At 46.3% G+C, this 26,802-nt stretch overlaps 1 protein-coding gene across 1 annotated transcript in view; it reads left to right on the top strand.

Annotated features, from left to right (window-relative positions):
* The window catches only part of EPHA5 (EPH receptor A5), a 409,399-nt gene that overhangs the window by 306,335 nt on the left and 76,262 nt on the right, over positions 1-26,802 (top strand). The window contains exons 13-16 of the mRNA XM_084859796.1: positions 3,520-3,705; positions 11,221-11,282; positions 18,289-18,498; positions 21,532-21,681. Of these exons, the coding sequence (XP_084715922.1) occupies positions 3,520-3,705; positions 11,221-11,282; positions 18,289-18,498; positions 21,532-21,681 (608 nt within the window). The remainder of the gene's footprint in view (positions 1-3,519; positions 3,706-11,220; positions 11,283-18,288; positions 18,499-21,531; positions 21,682-26,802) is intronic.

A 26,802-nucleotide genomic window follows, 5' to 3' on the forward strand; every position in this document is an offset into this window, starting at 1 on the left:
GAGGTGGACATTAAGAAGCATTTTAAGAATGGCCTGTAGTTAAAGACTGGATGTAGGCAAGTTGATATCTTCTACTAGACCATTATTTGTTGGTCAAATAATGCATACTAATGTTCTTTATGGAACAGATTCAATATTTGATTCAATTTCAGAAAAGAAAGCTCTGACAGATTATATTGTATTATAATAGTATTATTACTATTGCAACTCCTCAGGATCAGAGAGGAAGCAAGGAGTCTTAGTGCAGGAGGAACTGGTTGAGGCCAACGGGGCTTGAGACCTACCCTCAAAGAATGTAACTGCTGGACTTCCATGAAGATGACAATGAAAATAAGAGCCACAACATAGTTTATGTGACAGCCAGTGCACCAGCGTCCCATCAGTGTTTGCCACAGTAAACACATAAAATGTGAAGGGAATGTGTTCTTTTCTGAACTGGGGGACGTGTGTGCATTCTCTAGTGTGCATACATGGTGTGTTTGGGTGCATGCATTACACGCTTCAGTTTACTGTTGTGAACGCTGGTATGTCTCATGGTGTCACCTGAAGTGTGTATTAGCTCCAAGGCAGAACTTTAAAAGAAAGAATTAAAAAGAAGTTGATTTATTAAAAAATAGAGATGGGTGATTTTTTCCCTTGATTCGCTTCAGAGTGGTTCAGACAAAATTCCCAGCTACTTCCCAAAAGTGACTCAGCTTATTTTCAAGCCAACTCGGCTTCGGAATTAAGTCATTCTCCCAATAATCCCAGAAACCTTTTCCTTCCCATCCCACTTACTGGGTTGCAGATAGGGATGGCAGAGAATTCCGCCATGGATTCCAGTGAGGCCGGATTCTAAAGATTCCCCTGGAATCCGTGGCGGAATGGCCTCCTGCCCCCTCGCAGAATCTCCCCGGGACAGAATTTTCCTGGGGCGGATGCGGCGGATTCGGTGGCAGTGGTGGTGGCTCCGGCGGCTGGTCTTCTGGCCGGCTGCGGCCGGGCTGCTGCAGCCGCCATTGGCGTCCTTGCAGCTGTGATAGGCTACGTAAGTATTTACATAGCCTATCATGGCTAACCCCCCCCCAAAAAAACCCAGCGTACACAAATGGCGGCAGCTACGGCGGCCGCCATTTGCATTCCCTATTTTTCACCATTTTATCCTACGTAAATATTTATGTAGGCTATTACAGTGGGAAAAAAAGGGGAATGCAAATAGCGTAGTGTGCGCCATTTGCGTTCCTTTTTTTTTGCCGTTCTAGCCTACGTAAATATTTACGTAGGCTATTACGGCGGGAAAAAAAGGAACACAAATAGCGCCCACTACTATTTGCGCTATTTGCATTCCCTTTTTTTTTGTTGCCGTAATAGCCTATGTAAATATTTATGTAGGCTAGAACAGCTAAAAATAGGGAATGCAAATGGCGGCTGCCGGTTTTTTTGGGGGGAGGGGTTAGCCGTGATAGGCTACGTAAATACTTACGTAGCCTATCACGGCAGCCTGGCTGGATGCAAATGGCGGCCGCTACGGCGGCCGCCATTTGTGTCCGCAGCAGCCCGTCCGCGGCCGGAACTCCAGCTGCGGATGGCCCTGGCTGGCTGCTTCGCGGAGCCACCACAGAGCGGAGCTGGCCAGGCAGGATTCCGGGGGGGAGGACCAGATCACCACCCCCCCGTCAAGGATTCCGGGGGGAGGGATGGAGCGCCTCCCCCCCACCGCGAATCACATCCGCAAACAGGTAAGTCACTTTTGTACATCCCTAGTTGTGGAGCAGCAGTCCTCGTGCAGGTGGGGAGAAGGACAGGAGAGAGCTCTCATACAATCACAGAATAGTAGGGTTGGAAGGGGCCTATAAGAACGTCGAGTCCAACCCCCTGCTCAATGCAGGAATCCAAGTCAGAGCATCCCTGACAGATGGCTGTCCAGCCTCGTCTTGAATGCCTCCAGTGTGGGAGAGCCCACCACCTCCCTAGGTAATGGGTTCCATTGTCGTATTGCTCTAACAGTCAGGAGGTTTTTCCTGATGTTCAACCGGAATCGGGCTTCCTGTAACTTGAGCCCATTATTCCGTGTCCTGCACTCTGGTGTGATCAAGAAGAGATCCTGGCCTTCCTGTCTGTGACAACCTTTCAAGTACTTGAAGAGTGCTATCATATCTCCCTTCAGTCTTCTCTTCTGAAGGCTAAACATGCCCAGTTCTTTCAGTCTCTCTTCATAGGGCTTTGTTTCCAGTCCCCTGATCATCTTGGTTGCCCTCCTCTGAACCCTCTTCAGCTTGTCTGCATCCTTCTTAGAATGTGGTGCCCAGAACTGGACACAGTACTCCAGATGAGGCCTAACTAGTGCTGAGTAGAGGAGAACTAGTACTTCATGTGACTTGGAAGCTATACTTCTATTAATGCATTTAATGCAAAATAGCATTTGCCTTTTTTGCAGCCACATGACATTGTTGGCTCATATTCAGCTTGTGATCGACAACAATTCCAAGATCCTCCTCGCTTGTAGTATTGTTGAGCCAAGTATCCCCCATCTGGTAATTGTGCATTTGGTTTCTTTTTCCTAGGAGCAGAACGTCGCATCTATCCCTATTAAATGTCATTCTGTTGTTTTCTGCCCAGCGCTCCAGCCTATCAAAATCACTTTGAATTTTGTTTCTGTCTTCCAGGGTATTAGCTATCCCACCCAATTTTGTGTCATCTGCAAATCTGATAAGCATTCCCTACACCTCCTCCTCCAAGTCATTAATAACAATGACTCTCCCCTCCCCTTTCCAGTGCCTTGGGCACTGCAAAGCAGCACACATGACTGAAGGAGCTGCTCAGAAATGTTGTTTTATGAGCAATGTCAGGAACCCTTGGGAATGCTACATTTCCCAGTGGCCCCTTTGATCGGGCGAACTGCAACACAGTGCACTGGGTGTCAGAAAAGAGAGGAGATGGGGAAAGACTTCCCTTCCTCCCTTCTTTGCTATAAATTGACATCAAAGTGCCACCACCGGAGTGGGGGAAGAGACCTCTTTACCTTCCTTCCCTCTCGCTGCTGCTTGCAATTTGCCACGACTACAGCGCCCAGTATGTGTGTGTGTGTGTGTGTGTGGTGAGGGGCGAGTTACAGAGATAAGTGGGAGAGAAGGAGTTTGGAGTTGCACATTTGTGGGGAGCAGAATATGAGGAGAATTCTTATCTGTTTCAATTACAATCCAAGCTGGAGAATAATTAATAAGTGAGAAAAGTATTATAAGTTCCTCAAACGTGCATTTCCAAACATGGATGTACGCGTTTCACTTGTACTACTACAAAACTCCAGTTGGAATTTAGGCTCAGGTAATTAGGATATATGTTAATTATGTAGCTGGGAAGAATAATTCTCTTCCCTTCATGTATTGTTACATAGAGCACATTGGAGCACATGCTCATGCCAAGCCTTCTATTCTTAAAAACGAAAGGGTTTATTAACTTTTCCCCCATATAATTACAATTTATTGACAAGGGGGCAGGCAGTCACAGAGGATGCTAACTCAGGTTTCCTTTTGTTCATAGGTGAATTTGGTGAGGTATGCAGTGGGCGTTTGAAACTGCCTGGGAAGCGTGAGTTGCCAGTGGCCATTAAAACCCTGAAAGTGGGTTACACTGAGAAGCAAAGGCGAGATTTCCTGGGCGAAGCCAGCATAATGGGCCAGTTCGACCATCCCAACATAATTCATCTGGAAGGCGTCGTCACAAAGAGTATGTACCTGGTGCTGATGAATACGTTGGTGATGGAGATCTTGGCTTATGAAACATCATATCAGCAGGCATCTTGGGGATATCACATTACAGTGATGTGATATCCCCTTATGTACACCTTATGTACACCACTTACTGGTGACCTCTTCATTTGCAGTGTCTTTTCAAGTGTTTCCCACATTTTATTCCTGCAAAATCAAAGCCGTGAGAAAGACTAACCAGGATATCACTCTGAAGTGTTCTTTTCCTTGTGCTAAGTCTAGAACTGATGCATCTCTCCCTCCCCTATCCTTCACCCCTCCCCTTCAGGAGGCGGAGGCCACAATCCAGCAGGGGAAGCTGATGGCTCCGATGTCAGTGGGGTGGTGAATCCGCTTCAGGTTTCAGCCAGAACCAGTCAGAACTCTAAAGGAGCTATCCAGGGTGCTTCCAGCTGGAGATGTGGACATGCAGTGGGACTGTTTCCTTTGCCAAAGACCAGCCTTCTCCCATGTCCTTTAAAAACTGAGGCTAAAAGGGGAAGCTTAAGGTGGAACTACATGTTATGAGAAACATAGTGTTGCTTGCTAAACTGGCAGCTTATTATTGAGTTGTTCCCCCCCAGCCCCCCCCCCCTCCATGTACTAATACATTGTACAGCAGAGGTGAGCAACTTACGGTCCTCTGTGCATTTTGGCCTACAGCACCCCTGACCCCTCACCACTGACTCTGCTGGCTTGTAGAAGTTTCTTTGTGTTCTTATCCCATCATGCCAAGTGTTTCCCTGCCCCTAACCTCAGGGGAATAGTGGTGGTGCTGTGCACATGATGTCAGGACACATATTTAATTATTTAATTATCGGTGGGGGGGCTCAACATGAGGCAGTTGTTTTCAGCAGCCTCCCCATGTTTCTCATAACCTGCAGTCCCACCCTTGTGTGTCCCATTTTGTAATGCAGCCTTAGCCTGTCAGTTTCCCCCATACTTTCGTAATGATGCCAAGGTCACTGGTTCAGAAAGCCTGCCACTCGCTTTTAATTTTTCTTGTTGGCGCTCGTACTTATTTGTGTCCTTCGTTTCATGTTCACTAATGTCATGCTAATTTATTCAGCAATTACTCTCAACCTGCAGCACACAGATAATGAAGCATAAGGTCAAAGAAATATGATTTTCTTATGATTGAAACAGAGGAGGAGAGCCAGAAGCGGCACTCCTAGGAGGTGGTGTCATTAGGAGGTGCCATCCTTTTTGTAACGCTGTCTTCAAGTGCCTGATATAAGGGACCTGTGCTGTACAACTTGCCTGTGATCTGCTATTAGAACTGGGTGCATCACAAATGCCACTGCAGTCTGCAGAGATGTTTTGATAAATGAGCAGAAAACCAAAGCTCTTCCCTTAAATTGCTCATTTGTGATGCCTGAACGCATCATGCTGAAGCATGTTATTTCCAGTGCCAGGAAGCACCATGGATTCTCTTTCAAAAGCAATGTTTACTATAAAACTACCCTTCCAGGATGGGGACAGCGATGGCACTGCATGGCTGTAGCATCTTGGGGGAAAGCCAAACAGCCAGTCCACCTGCTAGGCCGGAAATACTTCTTGCTGCAGAGGAACAGTGATGTTTGCTCCACCCTTTTTAGAATCCAAGGGGGGAAACCTATTTCCTCTGTTTTCCCTCCAGTTTATGGACTAGAGTCCTGCCTCAGATTTTCCCCACAAACATTGTTTGGGGCTATTTGGGGCCCAATCAAAACACAGCACCCCATGGATAAGAGTGCGGGACTTGGACAGGGGAGCTGTGGGTTGAAATTTCCATGCATCACAGTTGATGTGTGAAAAGCCTATGCTACAGCAGTGCATCCTGTCAGAAATGGTGTGCAAAGATGTCCCCATTCGTGCATGCACATGCTTCTTGATATCCCATTGCCCATGCATCTGGGAACCCTGGCCCAGTGAAGTGTGATGTTTCAAAGGTTCATGTACGCATGTTAGAAATTTTATGTAGGAAACCCTGGTGTAACACCAATACAATTGTAATTTGAGGAGCAGCCATCAGCTATGTGTATCACTAGATGTCCTTAGGCCCTTCACCCTCTCAGCCTAATTTCTTTCCCACAGTAGTTATGAGGATAACATGGGGAGGAGAGATGTTCACTGTCTTTGGAGGAAGGGCAGGATACAAATGTGATTGATAGATAACTTCATTTAAAACCTACTTTTAAATAATCAGCAATTACTTTTTTTCCTGCGCTTTTGTCTGGTTGGTAATGACAATTGATTTAAGCAGAAAGCTTGTATGTGTTCTAGCAGAATTTCATTGAATTTATAAGGTCAGGCGCAAAGCCCGTTAATTATTGTGGTGTCATTGTGCCAAACTGTTGAGAAGTTACATATAAAAATGGAGCATAAACTATATGTAATTACCATTAAAATGACTCGGTCATGAAAATTAGCCTAATAGGATTGGAAAAGCATTATTATTCTTGTCAGCAACGGGGTAGCAAGTCTTTAATATCTGTTACCTTGATTGAGCAGCTTTATTATTATTATTATGTCCACAGTGATCTTGTTGAAGCATTTGTTAGTGATACAGTCAGCATTACAATGGGGGATTTGCACACACCCCAGTCCATCAAGGGGGGACCTCTGTGCGCCACCGAGTTACAGTGCTAATGCGCAACCAAATGCAGATATACTTCAGAGCTGCGGTGTTAATCTGGATCCCACTGAACTTGACAGATGCAGCTGCTGCTGATGTGCATTCTCCCTGATCATGCATAACAGATATGAGTAGAATTGGTGTGTGTAAAGGGGAGGTCTTTGGCCTTAGCTGGAGAGACGCGGGATATTGATGCCCAGTTCTTTCTCCTCTGAGACTTTTGACTTACTGTTAATGATGGAAAGTCATGGAACTCCTTCATGCTTTGGTCTTCTCTGCTTGTCTTTTACATGTGCTTCTCTGGCTCCTTTGCCTTCATTGTGAATAGGCCATTACTCAGGGCTTGTTCTCAGTCAAGGGGATCATTCTGAGTGACTACAGTGAAATTATCTCTCCCCCCACCCCCTCCGCCCCCCACAAACTCCACAGGTGAACCAGCATGGGGAACAAATGACCCGCTGCCTTCACAGCAAGTTTTCCAATTCCTCCATGACTCCTCTCCCATTTGACCCTCTGCCTTTTTGCTCCTCCCCTCTGTCAGAATGTTTCTGCATCTGGTGTCTTTGACAAGTTGCAGTGCCCCTGAATCCCGACAGTATGTGTCAGCACATGGTCAAAACTAGTTTAGCTGAAGGGGCAGACAGGCCAAGGTCAGCTTCCCATTCCCTCAAACCATTATGTATTCATTCATTCATTCATTCCATTTCTGTATTGCCCAATACCCAAAGCTCTCTGGGCGGTTCACATACCAGTTTGCTGGCATGTTCGTACGCCACAGATAGGGCTTGCTCCTAGCCTCTTTTTTCCAATGCTTAAACCATTTTTATTATACAAGCTGTAGTGGTGCAAATCAAAGGCGCTCTTTTGGCCCTTACAAAATAAGCGGTGATTGCCAGCAAGGCAGTGCTTTGCCGGTTGGTAAAGCTTTGTTTCATTTTATTCAGTTCTTTGAAGGCTGTGCACTCATCCTCTCTCAGTGTTGGAATGTACCTATGCCCTGGCTTTGTTTGAAAAGGGAGAACTTCAGCAAAACAATCACCTCGACAGCAAGGCTATCCTTTCCAACCCCCAGTCCATTTTATCTGGCTGGATTCCACACAATTATCTTTTAACAGGGTCTTGCTGGACTAAGTCTAAAATGTCATCTGAGGTAGATTTCAAGGGATTGCTTGGATATGCTCTGATAATGGCTGGAATCAATGCTGAGAAGAGGATGAGAAACACAGCCCTTGTCCATCGCTTCCATTATCTGACAATAGCGGCTAGCAGTTAGTGGCTTGGGGCCAAATTAAATGTTCAGATTATTTACTTCAGTGTAAGCATCACAGCCCCAATTTAGATCAGGACTGTGGAATCAATAGAGACATTCCCCCTCCCCCCTTTTAACCCCCGCTCCTCCCAAAAAGGGGTGAGGTGGAATTTTGGGATGAAAACGGGACGGGGGAAAGCCAAACCTCCCTGCCCTCCCAGAGTGCCATGATCCTGGTCTGAATCAGGGCTGCACATGCTTACCCTGAAGTAAATAATCCAGGCACACATGGTTCCGCTACGTGCGATTTGACGAGAATTGAGTTTGGCTCTTAGTTCAAATGCTTAGGGGCACACATGCAGTTACATGTAGGGCAAGTGGGCTCATCGTTTGGTTGGGGTCACAGGAAGGCACCACTTGCATCAACTGATACTTCTGTGTTGGAGCTTATATGGAGTGGTCACTGTGATTTGCATAGCAGTGGCAGCTTTGGAAAGGGCTTGCAGAACCATGCAAATTGGAGCAGTCATCTTTATAAGCCCTATGTGGAGGGGCTGGTTCTTAACCAATCTAGCCTGTTTGCAAGACTGCTGCTGTACACTCCCAGAGATGACAGCATCAGAACTGCCAAGTGTGTGCACAAGGCCAGCAGATTATAGTAACTCGCGTATGAACTTTGACCCGCTACTGTTGCCTGATAGCCGCCGCTGCTGCTGCTGCTGCTGCTGCTGCTGCTGCTGCTACTACTACTACTTATTATTATTATTATTATTATTATTATTATTACTATTATTATTATTTCTTAGATGCCTTTCTCCCCCAGAAAAGACTCAAGGCAACTTAGGACAAAATTAAAACACACAAAAAAATTAAATGATTTAAAACAACTAAGAGCAATTATCAATAACATGTCTCAACCCTAGCACCTATCCAATCATTCTCTGAGAATATTGCCCTTTCCTACAGAGAATGGCTTCTAGAATTATTTTCTGCATACACATGAAAGCATTTGTGTCCAAATAGGATATTGCAGAGATTGGCTTATAGAAGAACTGACAAAATTACACTGAATTCTCAGCTAGGCCCTGGATTGTTCTGATTTGACGCTTCCCATGGCAATGAGAACAGTGGGTTGCATTTGCAAACGTCTTTTGTTTATATTCAAACATACTGCCTATTACTTTCATTGGCTGTCCTCCTAGTTCTTGTATTTTGAGATGAAAAATTATAGTTCCCTAGGCAATTTTCCCACTCTCCATCATTATGGTGAGTTGCGTACTTTCGCAGGTGCTGCTTTTGTGAGGATTTTATCTCTGCATATGCCAGTGTTCGTTTAAACATCTAATTTCTATTGGAAGCTTGCTAAATCACTAGTTTTTAGCAATGTGCATAAAGGCGGGTTCTACAATCTAAAAAACCCACTCTGAGAAAAGGTGTAGAGACTTTCTGTGATTTCATAGGTTGCATAAAAATGGATTATTTTTAAATTGGAATCTCCCCCCCACCCCCATTTTTTAAAGGTCAGTTATATTCCATGTCCCTTAAAAATATCCTGGTTATAAAATGACATGTGAATGTAATACACACATCTCATAGTCCAAATTCATAATTTCATTATACTCTATCAAACACTTTAAGTCTATTGGACATATTAATTCACATTAATTCTGTATAGAAGCATGCACTTGGGTATGTATGAGCAATTCATTTCAATTCATTTTTGACCAGAATTTACCCAATTCACACACCCCGGAACCAAATGGAGAACTGAACAAAATTTGTGATCAAAGCCTGTACATTTCAGAGCTTGCAATCCAATTCGTAGAACAAAAAAAAGTGTTTGAAAAATGCATACATTTGAAGTATGCTCATGAAAAATATCTCTATCTGAAAAATGTGTGCACACCTAGAGGTGTGTACATTTCAAAAATATGCTCAATTGATGTGTATGTTTGGAAAAATATGCTTGAAAATATACACAAATTTTAATGTGAAAAAAACAAAGCTCACAATCTGATAAGGACATAAGAACATAGGAAAAGCCATGCTGGACCAGACCAAGGCTCCATCTAGTCCACCATTCTGTTCACAAAGTGGCCAACCAGCTGCCTACAGGAAACCCACAAGCAGGACATGAGTGCAACAGCACCCTCCTGCCCATGTTCCCCAGCAACTGGTGTACACAGGCATACTGCCTCTGATACTGGAGGTAACACATAGCCATAGCCATCAGGACTAGTAGCCATTGAAAGCCTCCAGGAATTTGTCTGACCCCCTTTTAAAGCCATCCAGGTCGGTGGCCATCACTACATCTTGTGGTAGCAAATTCCATAGTTTAACTCTGCGCTGTGTGAACTATGCAAACTGTGGCTTGCCAAAACAGACACTGTGCCAAACCATAGTTAAGCTTCCTTAACCGTGGTTTGCTGTGATGTGTGCATTAAATCTCCCACCAATCAGCTTCATGGGATGACCCCAGGTTCTAGTATTTTGAGGAAAGGAGAAACATGTCTCCCTATCCACGTTCTCCACACCATGCATAATCTTGTAGACCTCTGTCATGTCTCCCCTTACCCTCCTTTTCTCCAAACTAAACAATCCCAGCTGTAGTAACCTTCTCTCATAGGGGAGTTGCTCCAGCTCCGTGATCATTTTAGTTGCCCTTTTATGCACTTTTTCCAGCTCTGCAGTATCTTTTTTTAGGTGCGGTGACCAGAACTATACACAGTATTCTGAGTGTGATCGCACGTTAGATTTGTATAAGGGCAGTATGATATTGGCAGTTTTATTCTCAGTTCCTTTTCTAATTATACCTAACATGGAGCTTGCCTTTTTTTACAGCAGCTGCACACTGCATTGACATTTTTATCAAGCTGTTCACCACAACCCCAAGATCTCTTTCTTGATTGGCCACTGCTAGCTCAGATCCCATCACGCTATACTTGAAGTTGGGATTTTTTGCCCCAGTGTGTATCACTTTACATTTGCTTGCACTGAACCATATTTGCTACTTTGCTGACCATTCCCGCAGTTTGGAGAGAACCTTTTGGAATGCTTTGCAGTCCCTTTTTGTTTTTACTACCCTAAATAATTTGGTGTCATCAGCAAACTTCACCACCTCTCTGCTCACTCCTAGTTCCAGATAATTTATGAACAGGTTGAAAAGCATCGGTCCTAATACAGACCTCTGTGGTACCCCACTATACTTTACTTCCCTGCATTGGGAGAGTTTACCATTTATTCCTGCTCTCTGTTTTCTGTTCTTTAACCAGTTACTGATTATTCCAGCTACTCTGGTTACAAACACATATGTTGTATTTGTTACATCAACCAATTCATATGAATGGTCTGGAAATATTTGAATTAAAAAATGGAATTGTATTCAAAAGTCAAATATTATACAAAGGCAAACTTGGATTTACCATCAGAAGTCTGTGATTGCTGCAGCTCCCTTATAAATGTTACATGCTAGTGTACTCTTTAATCATCTTAAGTGTACGCCTTAACTATGTAATATATGAAGTGACCCCAAGAGTTGAAAATCACTGGTCTATGCAAAAACACACAATTGACTCTTCACTATTCCAGGTGATATCCCATCTGATAGGCTTGTGATCTTCTTTATCCAGGTAAACCAGTCATGATTGTAACCGAATACATGGAGAATGGGTCTTTGGATACATTTTTAAAGGTAAGCCCTGAAATGTATATAAACTTCAGATCTGCCCCCCCAACACACACACAAACACACTTTTTAGAAAATGGTTTTACCTTGGAGAAAAATAAGCATAGTTTCCTTTTAGAAATAATTCTTGCCAGTATATAACCCTAAGAACATAGGATATGTTAAAATGTTAACTGCAGGGGCCAGGCCGTTGCCACTGAAATTAATCAGTTTCAGAATTCAGGTTAAACATTCAACTTCTGCAATCAGCGAAGCTTCCTGCAGAAATCCTGTTGTCTTGTACTGGGATAGAGAAGAAAAAATCTGTGTGAGAACATGATATGTGCACCAATATGGATTGGTGAGTGGTTCCCGGGTCCAGAAGATCGACTCAACCCCTGTTCTGGACAGGGTTGCACTCCCTTTGAAAGATAAGGTTTGTAGTCTGGACGAACTCCTAGATCCATCACTGTCACTAGAGGCCCAAGTGGCCATGGCAGCTCAGAGTAAGGATGTCGCAGGCGCCCGACTGGGTTTGAGAATTCGTTGGGCAACACCCCCCCCGCGACCCCCGAACTGCGCCCACCAAGACACTGTCCTTGTTTGACCCCCGCTCCTGCCTGCTGGCACTCCCCAGTACTCACCGCGCTCCCGTTCGGTGAGCACCGCCATTTTCGCGCTTTTGATTTCTGCGCAAAACAGGACGTTAAAAATGCGCATATTCAAATATGCGCAGTTTGGAGCTGGGAAAGCTAAATAAACACAATATTAGAGGTATAATCCCTCTAATATTGCACTTATTTAGCTTTCCCAGCTCCAAACTGCACATATTTGAATATGCACATTTTTTTTTACTTCCTGTTTTGCGCAGAAATCAAAGGCGTGAAAATGGCAGCGCTCACCGAACGGGTTCACGGTGAGCCCGGGAAACTCACTGAACTCGTGGGTGGCCTGAGCACAGGTTCAGGGGGTTGCGAGCGGGGTGCCGCTTCGGCGAGTGCCTGGAGAAACCGAACTAGGGTGAGTTCTTACATCCCTAGCTCGGAGTGCCTTTTACCAGCTTTGGCTGGTTCGCCAGCTATGGACTCTTCTGGACAGGGATAGCTTGGCCACAGTGGTGCAAGCGTTAGTAACCTAGGACTGAATTAGTCCAATGTGCACTATGTGGGGCTGCCCTTGAGGCTGGTCCAGAAGCTGGAGCTATTGCAGAATGCAGCAGCTCAGCTATTGTCAGGAGCTGCCTCTTTTCAGCGTGTAGTTCCTTTGCTGTGGGAAGTGCACTGCTGCCTACTCTTTGTAGGGCCAGGTTTAAAGTTCTAGTACTATTGTACAAAGCCCTAAACAACTCATGACCTGGATACCTGAGAGTGTTTTCTCCCTTACCAACCTGCCTGATCACTGAGGTCATCAGAGGGCATGCTCCTGGTGGTTCCACGTAGGGCCTATGGCCCGACTGGAGTCCACCCGGAGAAGAGCCTTCTGTGTGGTGGCTCCCTTCCTATGGAACTCCCTGCCTTTGGAGGTCAGGCAGGCAGCAACACTGGGTTGATTTCAGCACCTCCTGAAAACAACTCTTATCCAGGAAGCCTTCCTTGGTTAACCAGCATCAGTTGTATTGGCACTCTGTTTTTTAAAGAATAATTTTAATACCATGTTTCGTTCTTTTTATCTTTTGTTCATTTTATCTCTTGATGTTCACCGATCTGAAATCTGTTTAGATGTGGAGCAGTATACAAATGCTGTAAATAAATAAACAAACAAACAAACTGAACAGCAGGGCCTCAAGGGGGGTGCAGGGGTTCAGTGGTTTCCCTGATTTGCAGCTCCAGTCTGCAAGCCAGTTGAGTAACAACACTGGCTCAGAATCTGTGGAGAAGATCTGGCTTCTGGTTCTGCAGAGGCAGAAGTAGGAGAAGTTCCAAAGGGGTATCGGCTGCAGCAAAAACAACTAAGAATTTTGGGTCACCTTAAAGAGTAGCAAATTTATTATGGCATAAACTTTTATAGGCCAGAGCCTACTTTATCTACTGCAAGAGCCAGGGGTGTTCCCAGATGAGGCTTTTCTTCTGTTTCTCAGTCATGGAATTTTCAGGGGGTACAGGTGACCATGCCTTCCATTCATAACCCTCCCATGTTTTCCAACTGCTTCTGTCTTCTTACTGCAGAAAACCAGTTGAGGAGCAAAAGATGGAATAGCTGCACAATACCTTCTGATTGGTAGCGCTGGGAGCCATTTGTCTGGAAGCACTCCTTGAGAGGAATTCAGTCACCATGTGCTGGGCCCTCTCACCACATGTTAAAATAAGAGGCCGCTTAAAACTTATGCTAGGATTGAAACCTTTCTAAAAGATTAATTTTTTAGAACTATTTTTTATGTATTAATGGATGCTCTATCAGCCTTTGACATCATTTTCCAGGGCAGTTTTCAAAATAATATGCATACAGTATTTATTTATTTATTTAATCAATCAATCAATCAATCACCCATCGTGGCTGGTCACCCAGCCACTCTGGGCAATGTACAATAATAGAAACAGTTTAAAACAATAACATCCTACATTAAAAACATCATATTTCTACAAATACCCTAACCCACCCCAAATGCCTGCCTGCCTAAACAACCACGTTTTTAATGCGTGGCAGAAGCTCATTCAAGAGGGGGCATGGCGGAGTTCCACAGAGTGGGGGCCACCACAGAGAAGGCCCTCTCCCTCGTCATCACCAGCCTAGCTGTCCTGGCTAATGGGACAGAGAGAAGACCATCCAAGGCTGATCTTGTTGAGCGGCCTGTCTGGTGTTGCTGGAGGCGCTCCTTAAGATAGGCTGGGATGGAACCATATAGGGTTTTAAAGGTTAAAACCAGCACCTTGAATTTGGCCTGGAAAACAACTGGTAACCAGTGCAACTCCTTCAGCACTGGAGCGATGTGATCTTGCCGGCAGCTGCCTTTAATCTGCAGTACAGAAGATAAGGAATCAAAACAACAGAACAGCAATTAAAATAAGTGCAAAAACTAGATCCAAGTATTCTTTTAAAAGCCTGGGAGAGTAAAAACACACTCACCTGGTACCAAAATGATAACAGCATAGGTGACACCCTGGTGGGCTGCCACAGCTGAAAACATCCTCTCTCCAATCATTGCTCCCCTTGTCTGACACTTGAAGGAGGACCACAGCATAAGGGCAGATGGATGCAGGAGCAGGCATTCCTTCAAATACCTCGGTCCAAGTCATATAGGGATTTAAATGAAACAGAATGGCAGAACCTTGAACTGAGTTGAGAAATGGACTGGAAGCAGTAGAATTCTTTCAGCAGCAGTAACTTTTGTTCTCGACAACCAGTGCCACTTAGTAATCTAGCAAATGCATGCTGTACTGACTATAGTTTCTGGGCCCTCTTCACAGGCAGCCCAGTAGTTTAAATAGCGGGTTAGCAGAACATGGATAACCTCCATGGATAACACTATCCCTTCCTATCCAGCAGAGATTGTAGTTGGAGTACCAGTCTAAGCTCTCCATGCCACTGATTTATTATGCAGAAGGGATACATCACCAATAATTCACGTGTGCTTATTTTTTCTTTGCTGCTTTGAAAACATCAGTCATGGTTTTCCGATTATTGTACAAGTCTGCCAGGGCTTCTGTTTCCCTTTTTATTATTTCAACCAAAGCAGATTCACTTTGATGTGGGGCTTCATGATGTTTGTCTCAATAAATTCTATCACGCTGCAGCTTTCTACATTTTCTTTCTTATTTCAGGTTGATGTGCACACATGTTTTTCCATTTCTCTATTCCATAATAAATCAGATTCCTACAATGCTTCCTCTGTTCTATGCTGTATGTTAATGTATACACATATGTCCTCTCTTTGCTTTTGGCATTTTCCTGCCTTTTTTTCTTTTTATAGTTGTGCTGTATGTATCGTAGCTACCTTAATTCTCTTAAATACCCTCACTGTATTGTACAAAACTTCTATATTTTATGTTTTGATGCTTTTGTAGCTCCTTGTATGTTAATCATACATCAGCTTGTAATTGAATTTGAGCTATTTCTCCCCCAAAATGGATTGGGGAATAGCTTTGTTTACTCCAGATCCTACTACAAGTCACATCAAACCTCACTGTGTCTCATCCAAACCCTCTTCCCACTCACTAGCCTCCAAACTCCCCCTCCACTTACCTGGATGCTGTTCTTGAGGCAGGAAGGAATTCAACCCCCCCCCCCCCCCGGTCATCTGGAGCGCTGCTGTGACCTTGGCACCCCTAGCCCTCTGGATAATGTAGTCATAATGTACATCACAAAGTAAAACATATTAATTTCTGACAATAATTGCTGCTCTTTTAACTTGAACACCTTATCTATGGTATTCTAGCTGCTAAGGCTTGATTTCTTCTCTTTCCTGTTTTCTTTAGATGTATTGCGTTTCCATCTTTATTCCTTTTATAATGTTGCTCCCTTTCTCTTTCTTGCATATGATTTCTTTGTTCCCTACGGGCTGTTGCCTATCATCTCACTTTGCTTTGTTTCCCCCTCTGTCTCAGAAATGTGCCTCTGATTCACTCTCTAACTGTCCTTTCTCTCTCAAAGTCTACACATGTTGTGAATGGTTAGCTGTAGTTTTTCAAATGTATATGTCCATTAAAGCAACTGTCACTAGGGATGGCTTGGGCGCCCCATTCAGTCCGGGAAGCCGGTGGACCCGCTCCTGCCTGCACCTCTGAGCCCCGCTCGCCAAGCCCCTGTCCCTGCTCGCCCTGTGCAAGCACTCAGCAAATGGCCTGCACTCATCCCGACAGCCTTGTTGAGCTTTGCGATCACCGTTTTTGAGAAATAAAATGGCGACTGCAAAAATGTGCATATTTGCGCAGACACTAACGTGTGTCTTCAAAAAAATGTGCATTTTGCATATGAGAATATGTGCATTCCCCCAAATGCGCATTTTTGCACATACAAAAACGTGCATTTTTGCAATCGCCATTTTATTTTTCAAAAGAATGGTGACTGCGGAGCTCAACAAGGCCACTGGGGTGAGTACGGGCTGCTCACCAAGCATGGGAGGGGCTCGAGCGCAGTCCAGGGACCAGCGAGCGGGGGCAGGGGCTGGGCGGACATCCGAAGAACCCTGACGGGGGTGAGTTCACACATCCCTAACTGTCACTATCTCAAAATTCTGCTCTTTGCCATTACTTTTCTTTTCTGCACATGCCTACCCTTTTTCCAGTATTGTCAACTGTATTTATCCCTATAAGTATATTTTTAAAATGTGGATATGCGCAATTTCCATCATCATTCCCCCCCTAATAACGAAGTCAGGTGATTGAGTGCCTATCTGTTTGGAACCAAAACAGGGTCACCCCAAAATAAGGTGGTGGTTTCTACATACTGGGCAGATGCCCTAGGTTTGCAGAAGTAGGTACATTTGTAAATTAAAAGAAAAGTTCATTTTGAAAAAAACTCAAAACTGCCTGACGGGATGTGAGCTTACAGAATGTTGATGGCAGCCAAATATAAAAGGAGAGGGGGGAGGAATGGTTTGAAGAAATCAGAATTCAGGCAGACTGTAGCCATATTCAGGTGTTATGCCTGAATACAGGGTGCATGAACATGAGTAAGAGAATGAAGCCTCACACACACTGGCCCTGCCCTCCAACTGCCTTCCCTGTGCTGAGCGGGAGGTGGGGTACCTGCAGCGGGGAGCTACTCACATTCAGTGATGAAGCAGGATTCCCTGTTGTGTGGAGGCTTCTATGCACATTCAAGTGATCACAAGGTGAAGCCCCTGCCTGCTCAACATGAGTTGGCCAGGGAGCTTTGGGGCAGAGTGAGGTGTATGGCCCCATCCCTCTTGCTCACGTTCATGCTTCCTATTCAGACATAACACCTGAATAGGGCTTGTGTTTTTGTTAATGACGTCTATGGTCAAGAGCATTTTGAGACATGAAATGTTCATGAGAGTTGCCGGGCAGGGAGGAAAACGGAGGGTAGTGGAAGAGCAAGAATTATGCAGCTTATAGTGAGTATCCTTGAGGGAAACTGCCCCCCCCCCCGCTGCCCGCACACACTATATAGCTATAAAATAGTAGGAGAGGGGCTATGGGTGGGGAGAAGAAAAGATGTCCTTTATTCTCCTGTAACTCATCCCCAGCCCTGAGACCTGAACAGCACTACAGAGCTTGTTCCAGGCTGACTGGAGCCATGAACAGAAGCGTTCCAGTTCTTTTCATTGTGCTGCAGGGCCCACTTCCTTATAGTGTTGTTTTTCACTGCCTTCCCCCCTGCCTTTTCTAAACCGGCAGACTCTTTAGGAACTATTAACAAGTGACAACTCACACATACAATACATTACCTGGGATTAGCTGAGCAAAATGCATTTCTCCCCTTACTGCAGAAGCTCTGAATCTCTTTTGGCCTGAAGCCCAAATTTCATTTTGGAGAAGCTCTCCGGGGCGGCATTCAAGGGCTGGGCGGGGCTGAAGATGAAAGGGTCAGAGCCAAAAAATACCCTTATATTTCAGCTTAAAGTTTTTACCACCAGTAACAAAGCCTTAGGGGAAGCATTTCAACCTTTTAAAGGGGAGCTCCGGCAGGCCAGACTGAAACCCTGGGCCTCAGGTTCTGCACTCCTGCCCTGCTGGCAATGAGTTGATTGCTGTTGCTCCTGCTCAGACTCCCCCAAGTAGATCCAGCCTCTCTTTTGTGTGTTTGACAAGGGGTGTTTTCTTTCAAAAATCCCAAATGTTCCTGCATACCTTGATGATCCCCCCTACTCCCAACCCACTCCCTCCTTTCCTGCTTGATCTGCTTTGGTGGCCAACATTTCCACCAGCAGGACACCTGCTCTCTGAATAGTGGGGAGGGTTAATATACAAGCCTCTGGTGCACCCGGAATTGTGCTGTTGAAATAACGCAAAGGTGAAAGTGTGTTGACTCTAGGGTCAAGGACTAAACTAAACTTCCACCAACTACTGAACTTCCATTTTCAGGGTTTCAGACAGTTCCTTGACATTCTCACTCTCTATTGCTATTTTTACAGAAGAATGATGGGCAGTTCACTGTAATTCAGCTGGTGGGTATGCTTCGAGGGATAGCATCTGGGATGAAGTACCTGTCTGACATGGGCTATGTACACAGAGACTTGGCTGCCCGAAATATCCTAATCAACAGTAACTTAGTGTGTAAAGTGTCTGACTTCGGACTCTCCAGAATTCTTGAAGATGACCCTGAAGCTGCCTACACAACGAGAGTAAGTTCCTGGTGAACCAACAGCAATGAGTGGGCTGAAGAGCTAGAGAAAATAGTGGGAAAGCGCTAAGCCAGTTCTGGACATTCTCCCAATAAGTTGCCACAATGGGCTTTGCTGCCCAGTTGTGAGACATTGGGTGAGGGCAGGGGCGGGGAGGTCCTTGAATCATGTCCTCCAGCAACCAGTTTTCACTGTCTCCCTAGGTCCTCAACAAAACCGGTAGATTAGGTTTTGTGAATCAAGGCTGCCCTCTAGGCTGCAGTTCTCCCCTAAATACAGTCCAATCCTCAACAGGCTAGCAGGTACACCAAATCTTATAAAACCCTTATATCAAAGTCAGTTCCTGTCCACAAGAGCTTATGCCGTAATAAATGTGCTGGTGCCACTAGGGATGTCAGAATTCCGTGACAGATCTCGGTGAGGCCGAACGCCAGTGCATTCGGCCCCCCGAAATCCATTGCGGAATGGCCTGCCACCCCCCCACCCCCCGCGGATCCCCCCCGGGACGAGACTTACCTGGGGCGGATGTTTCGGACGGCGGCGGCTCCAGCGGTGGCTTCAGCAGTGGTGGTGGCGGCGGCGGCTGGTCTTCCGACCGGCTGCCACCGCTGCCATTTGCAGTCTGTGTTTCGTTTTTGTTTTTTCCCCATAGACGTGATAGGCTACGTAAAGACTTACGTAGCCTATCACGTCTGGGGGGGGGGGGAAACGCGTACGCAAATGGCAGCGACTACAGCCGCTGCCATTTGCATTCCTTATTTTTCGCCATCTTAGTCTATGTAAATATTTACGTAGAGTAAGATGAAGACAAGAAAGGGGAACGCAAATAGCTCCCAGTACACTATTTGCGTTCCCCTTTCTTTTCTTCGTCTTAGTCTACGTAAATATTTACGTAGACTAAGACGACGAAAAATAAGGAACGGAAATGGCGGCGGCCATAGCCACCGCCATTTGCGTACGCGTTTTTTTTTTTTACCCAGAGCCCTCTGGGTAAAATCCGGCAAGCGGATGGCCCTGGCCTGGGCCTGGCCGGCTGCTCCCATCGAGGATTCCGGGGGGAGGGATGGAACGCCTCCCCCCCACCATGAACAGAATCCGCGAAAAGGTAAGTGACTTTCATACATCCCTAGGTGCCGCAAGACTCTTTGTTGTTTTGTCTCATTGAGTAGCTACATGGACTTCCATGCTGTCTCTCACCTAGCTCCTGAACACCAGCCTGTCACCAGCCACATTATAAATAATTATGATTATCTGCCTGGGGCCCTGTGGATCCTGGTTTGCTTCTGACCCGACACCTCTCCCTGCTCCCACTCCCTGCTGCTGCCTGGCCCTGACACCAGTGCACAGCAGCTTTGGATTGAGGGTAACAGCTTCCAGTTCTGGTGGGATAGAAATTTCTTCTTCAGGAAAAAAAGGCTGTGAACATTCGCCCCCTCCATTTTCCCTGGCTCTTTTTGCTTCAGTGCTAATTTTCCCACTCTGCTAGCGCTGCTTAATTGTCCTAAATCAGTCGAAAGGGTAATCCAACCAGTCAGGGATCATGTAATAAATGGGACGGTGTCACAATGCTGTGTCAGATAGTCTGATGTTACTGGATGTCAATAACTACAATCCCAGTCCATCAAGTCCGGTTATACAATGCCATCACTGAGGGCAATCATACTTTTACATAACCTTTCCAGTTTCTACAATACAGTGCAGATTTCCTGTGTCTACAGTGGAAATCAAGCTACCTAGCAATGAATTGTTGGATCAAGTATCAGTATTTCTTTTTTAGACTGTGAACATGTCGATTGTTATGGGCTTGACCTTTGCCATCACCTTTATTCTTTACCAATCAGATTCAGAGTTTGTGCATCATTAACCTCAGGATTTTGTTGACATTCAGCCTCAACCCGAACATTGCGAGGTGGTATTTCCATATGATGTAGTCGGCTGTGCTGGAGAGCATGCTGTGCTGATTGCTTGTGTGTTTGGATTTTTCCCCACCAGCTACCGTAACCTAATTGAGATGTGAATTCTATACGTGTTCTGGTGTTCAAATTAAATTTAAACAAGCCTTCAGGACAGGCAATTAATAGTCAGCCTGCAGGCATGTATAGAGTAAGATAATGTGGAAAGAGACTTTCACGCTCTCAAAACAGATTTACATTAGGAATTCTACATCTCTTTCCCACCCCAGTCAACAAAGAAAACGGTCTCCCTTGGAACTCTGATGGGTTCATCACACGGAGCTTTTATCTTGCCATTGAGATGGCTCTCTCTTGGAAGTTTGCGGGCTCTTTAGATGATGCCGTTACCCTCCAGGGTGTCCCCCGCCATTTCCTCCACCCCAAACGCAAAAAAGTGGTATTTTTTCCATCCCACAGAACAGGAGCGCCATGATCTCCCTGTGAAATTCTCCAATAGAGGAAGAAACCGCTGTGTCTGCCTGCTGTGGGCGTTTGTTTTCAGTTGTTGGGGGCGTGGTCAGGATGAGTTTTGACAGGCACAAGGGCAAGAAGCACCTGCCGATTGCATCTCCTGCCTCTGCATTTCTCAACTTGGGGGGAGAAGAGGATAAAATGCCTCCCTGCAACGAAGGGAGACACATCTGATCCCCCACCCCACCAAGCTCAGAAGCAATGTCCTCTGTTGTTTCAGAGCACCCTATTAAGTTCAGCGGGGCTTACTCCCAAGTAAGTGTGCCAAAGGTTGCAGACTTACAGCACAATCTTACATTTTATGTCTACTCAGAAGTAAGTTAGAGGTTTCCTTGGGGCTGCAAGAAAACAGTACAGCAGAAGTTAAGCTATGAAAACAAGATTCTCGCCCTTCCGCGTTTGCACACATGCCAGGGAGGGAGGGAGGCACTCCCTCACTTCAAACTACATGGCTGCCATGTAAAGAAACCCTTCCTAATCCCGCAAAGAAACTGAAAGGAGGAAGCCCTGAAAAGGATGTGGGTTTTTTGCGGGGCGGGGGTTGCTTAATGTAGAAACAACCTGAGAAAGCATGTGATTTTTTAAAGATGGGGGTTTTTTTTCTTCCTAGGGAGGGAAAATCCCAATCCGGTGGACAGCCCCAGAAGCTATAGCCTTCCGCAAATTTACCTCTGCCAGTGATGTCTGGAGCTATGGGATTGTGATGTGGGAAGTGGTGTCTTATGGGGAGAGACCTTACTGGGAGATGACCAATCAAGATGTAAGTACTGCAGTTGCCTTCTCTAAAACGCTTTAGGCATCAAAGCAGGATGTGCTGCATATATCCATGGTTTTCTGTTCTTGATCTTAAAACCCGATATTTTCTGTTGCAGATCAGTGTCCCAAGAAGGCGGCAGGTGTGAAAATGTTATTGTTGAATTCCTGAGTGGGGGTGGAGGGGGAGAGGAGCAGCAAACAAGTGGGCAGGAAAGTAAGCTGCGCGTGTAATGTACAGCAACGGCTCTATTCATGTCTGTTGCTGCCTGTGCTTCTCAACGGTGAACGTGATATGCAGTTTAAGCAGCAAGCTCTCAGAGAGCAAGCGATCAGAGCGAGCGAACAGGGGGAGCAAACAGGAGTTGGCCAGGGGAGTTTGGCAAGGGAGGTCAAAGGGGAGGCCCCTAACATTTAAAAAACAAAACAATTTTTTTTTCATTTTTTATTTATTTATCTTGTAATACACACTTCCATACCAGTGGGACTCTGTTTTTGACCTCCAGTGAGTAGAGGACCGGGCACAGGCTACTCTAGAACAATCGGAAAGCTAGACACAAAAAGGAAAAGAGACTATGGAAGGACAAGACTCTCCAGTGGTGGTGACTAGGGTTGGTGGAGAATTTCTCCCCGAAACTTCGGGGGGCCAAGCGCCAACGTGTTCAGCCCCCCGAACAAGTTTCGGGGAGAAATTCTCCGCACCCCCCCACACCCCGCACCCCCCCCGGGACGGGACTTACCTTTGGCGAATGTCCCTCCCGGCGGCGGGTCCGGCCGGCGGTTCGGCGGGTCTTCGTCCGAGGTGGGAGCGGCAGCCGGTCTTTCGACCGGCTGCCTCCGCCGCCATTCCAATCAAAGAAAAAAAAAAACGCCCCCGTGATAGGCTACGTGACGATTAACGTAGCCTATCATGGCTAGATTTGCAAAGTCAGCCATGATAGGCTACGTAAATCGTCACGTAGCCTATCACGGGGGCATTTTTTAAAAAAAAACTTTTTAGTTCGCGGCCGGGCGAGGCGAGGCGCCTCCTCCCCGGCCTGAATTTTGGCCGGGTGAGGCGGGAAGCCTCCCCCCCCCCCGGCCTGAACTTCGCGGGGGGAGCAGCGAAGCGCCTCTCCCCCACCGGGAAAAGCTTCGAGGACAGGTAAGTGACTTTCGTCCATCCCTAGTGGTGACCTGCAAGGTGCGTGCCATGTTTGTTTTCTTGCCTGAGAACAACATGGCCCACACGTGCAACAAGTGCAAGTTGATCACGCTGCTGGAAGAAAAAGTAAGTGGACTGGAGCGGTGACTGTCGACCCTCCAGGGAATAAGAGAACATGAAGAGTTCTTGGACAGAATGGTGGAACTACAGCAGCAAAGTGAAGACCAGAAGCTTGAAGAGCAACAGCAAGCTGAGGCAGAAGTGGGAAATGATGAGGTGTAGGGGTGTGCGAAACCCCGCTTACCTGGCTCCGCCGAGTTCTGCAGGTGGGGGGAGGCGATCCGTTCCTCCCCCTGGAATCCTCGATGGGGGGGAGGCGATCCGCTCCTCCCCCCTGGAATCCTGCACAGCTGGCTCCACTCCACGGCCAGGCCACGGAGCTGCCGGCCGCGCCAACCCGCAGCGGGGCTTCCAGCTGCTGCTGGGCTGGTGCGGACGCAAATGACATCCTGTGTAGGGGACACAATTTGCGTCCCTACACCGGCCTGTGATAGGCTAAGTAAATATTTACGTAGCCTATCACGAAAAAAAAAACAGCGAATGCAAAACAGAGGGGCACAAATGGCATAGTGGCCGCCATTTGCGCCTTTCTGTTTTGCTGTAATAGGCTACATAAATATTTACATAGCCTATCACGGCGGGGAAAAAAGGGAACGCAAATGGCGTCCCTGCGTTAGCCGTGATAGGCTACGTAAGTAGGGATGGTGGAGAATTCCGCCAAGGATTTCAGTGAGGCCGAATGCACTGGCATTCAGCTCCCCCGAAATCCGTGGCGGAACGGCCTGCCACCCCCCCCACCCCCCTGCGGGTCCCCCCCGGGAGGAGATTTACCTGGGGTGGATGTTCCAGACGGCGGCAGCTTCAGCAGCAGCGACGGCTGGTCTTTCGACCGGCTGCCGCAGCCGCCATTTGCAATCTGGCTTTTCTTTTACCCAGACGTGATAGGCTACGTAATGACTTACGTAGCCTATCACGTCTGGGTTAAAAAAAAAAAAGGCGTACGCAGATGCACTCCTTATTTTTCGCCATTGTAGTCTACGTAAATATTTACGTAGACTATTACAGCAAAAAAAAGGGGAATGCCAATAGCGTAGTGGGCGCTATTTGCGTTCCTTTTTTATTCGCTGTTTTTATTTACGTAAGATAAATCGGCAAAAAATAGGGTACACAAACGGCGGCCGCCATAGCCGCCGCCATTTGCATATGCCATTTGGTTTTTTTTTTACCCAGACGTGATAGGCTACGTAAATTCTTACGTAGCCTATCACAGCTGCCTGGCTGGACGCAAATGGCAGCTGCTACGGCGGCCGCCATTTGAATCCACAGCAGCCCGTCCGCGGCCAGAAATCCAGCTATGGACGGCCCTGACTGGCTGCTCCACAGCCTGGCTGCAGAGCAGAGCCGGCCATCGAGGATTCCTGGGGGGGGGGGGACCGGATCGCCTCCCCCCCCATCCCCCCCCGCCATGAAAGATTCCGCGAAAAGGTAAGTGCGTTTCGTACATCCCTATACGTAAGTATTTACATAGCCTATCACGGCTATATGTAAGAAGCGAATGCAGCACAGACGGCAGCAGGTAGGTGCTCCATTCCAGGCCCATTTCGTGGCAGGGGTGGGGGGGCTTCGTTTTGCCACGGATTTCGGGGGGCCGAATGCACTGGCATTCGGCCTCACCAAGATCTGTGGCGGAATTCTCTGCCATGCCTACTGAGGTGAGGAAAAATGAAGTAGAGGATACTCCTTGGAAAAGGGTGACAGTTAGGAGCAGAAGAACTAAAAGTCACTCTGCACCAGTGGAGGCAGTGGAGCTATGGAACCATTTCCAGGTACTTGTGGAGGAGACTGGAGGACAGCCTGCAGAGGAAGAATTACAGGGGAACCTGCATGAGAGCGAGCAATAGGCTGAAGGTCAGTCAAGCAGAGGCGATGAAACCTAGGCCTACAACAAGAAGAAGGGAAGAGTGGTAGTAGTGGGAGACTCCTTGCTGTGTGTGATTGAAACACATGTATGTTGCGAAGACCCGTGGACTCGCCAGGAATGCTGTCTCCTGGGAGGATGGACCAGAGACGTGACTGAAGAGTTGCCTGCACTCATAAAGCCCACTGACAGGTATCCCTTTCTTCTCATCCACGTGGGAACAAATGATACCGCCAAGCGGAGCTATGAAAAAATCATGTCAGATTTTGAAGCTTTGGGAAGGAAACTCAAGAACTTTGGGGCACAGATAGTTTTCTCATCCATCCTTCCAGTAGTTAGAAGAGGGGTAGAAGGGGAAAGCAAAATTCTCTGGGTGAATGACTGGCTACGAAGGTGGTGCCGATGAGAGAGATTTGGATTCTGGGACCATGGGCTATACTTCCTGGAAGATGGACTGTTGGCAAGGGATGGGTTGCACCTCACAAAGGCTGGGAAGAATGTGTTTGGTCACAGCATGAAGAACTTTATCAGGAGGGCTTTAAACTGAATCCTACAGGGAAGGGAGAAGTAAAGTTGGGGGTAACAATGGACGAAGGCTCATGCACTGCAACTGAGAGAACAGCTCTAATAGCGCCCAATAATAGTCTTCACAAACATGTAGGAAGAAAGCCAGACCATGAAGGACATGGTCTTCGATATCTATATACTAATGCCCAGAGTATGGGAAATGAACAGAACAAACTTGAACTCTTAATACAGGAGGGAAAGTATGACTTGATAGGTGTAACTGAAACTTGGTGGGATGACTCTCATGACTGGAATACAGCAATTGAACGCTATAACTTGTTCAAAAAGAACAGGAGGAACAGAAAGGGAGGTGGGGTTGCACTGTATGTGAAAAATACATCTCTTCACAGATATACAGGAGGAGGAGCTTGGTAGCCCCATCGAGAGCATCTGGGTTAAAATAAATGGAGCAAAGAATAAAAGGAACCTGGTGGTCGGAGTCTACTACCGGCCACCCAATCAAGGAGAAGACGAGGATGAAACTTTTGAAAAGCAAATTGCCAAGGTTTCAAGGAAGCATGATGTAGTAGTAATCGGGGACTTAAATTTCCCCGGTATTTGTTGGGAGACAAATTCTGCAAAACATGGCCCTTCCAGGAAATTCCTGACTTGTGTGGTGGATAACTTCCTCCTACAGAAAGTAGAGGAAGGAACTAGAGGATCAGCTGTCCTTGACTTGATCCTAACCAACAGAGATGACTTAGGGGATAAAGTAGCAGTTACAGGAACTCTGGGGGAAAGTGACCATGTTATATTTGAGTTCTTGGTCCCAAAGGAAGCAAAAATTGAGTGTAGCCAAACGCGTACCCTGGATTTTAGGAAAGCTGATTTTAATAAATCAGGACAATGACAAGTAAGGTCCCATGGCAAACGACTCTAACAAGAAAAGGAGTCCAAGATGGGTGGGAGTTTTTAAGAAAGGAAATTCTCAAGGCACAATTACAAACAATTCCAACAAGAAGAAAAAGTGGAAGACAACAGAAGAAGCCAATGTGGCTTCACAAAAAGCTTAGAGGTGATCTGAAAAAAAAGGACACATATACGAAGTGGAAGGAAGGCCAAGCAACAAAGGAAGAGTACAGGCAGGTAACACAGAATTGCAGGGATGGCGTCAGGAAGGCTACAGCTGAGAACGAGTTGAGGTTAGCGAGGGATGCTAAAAACAACAAAAAGGCTTTCTTCAGCTACATGCATAGTAAAAGGCAGAGGAAAGAAATGGTTGTTCAGCTATGAAATAAGGATGGCAAAACGATAACAGATGACAAAGAAAAGGCAGAGGTGCTCAATTCCTACTTTGGCTCAGTCTTCTCCCAAAAGAGGGTCTATGACCCTCCTGGCAAAGCTGAAGTACAGGCTGAAGGGGCAGGATTGCAGCTTGAGATCGATAAGCATATGGTCAAGGAACACCTAATTACTTGGAATGAGTTCAAATCTCCAGG

This window comes from Heloderma suspectum, chromosome 5 (genome assembly GCF_057233095.1).
Source record: "Heloderma suspectum isolate Gila_16-S chromosome 5, 16-S_ref, whole genome shotgun sequence".
Lineage (NCBI taxonomy): Eukaryota > Metazoa > Chordata > Lepidosauria > Squamata > Helodermatidae > Heloderma > Heloderma suspectum.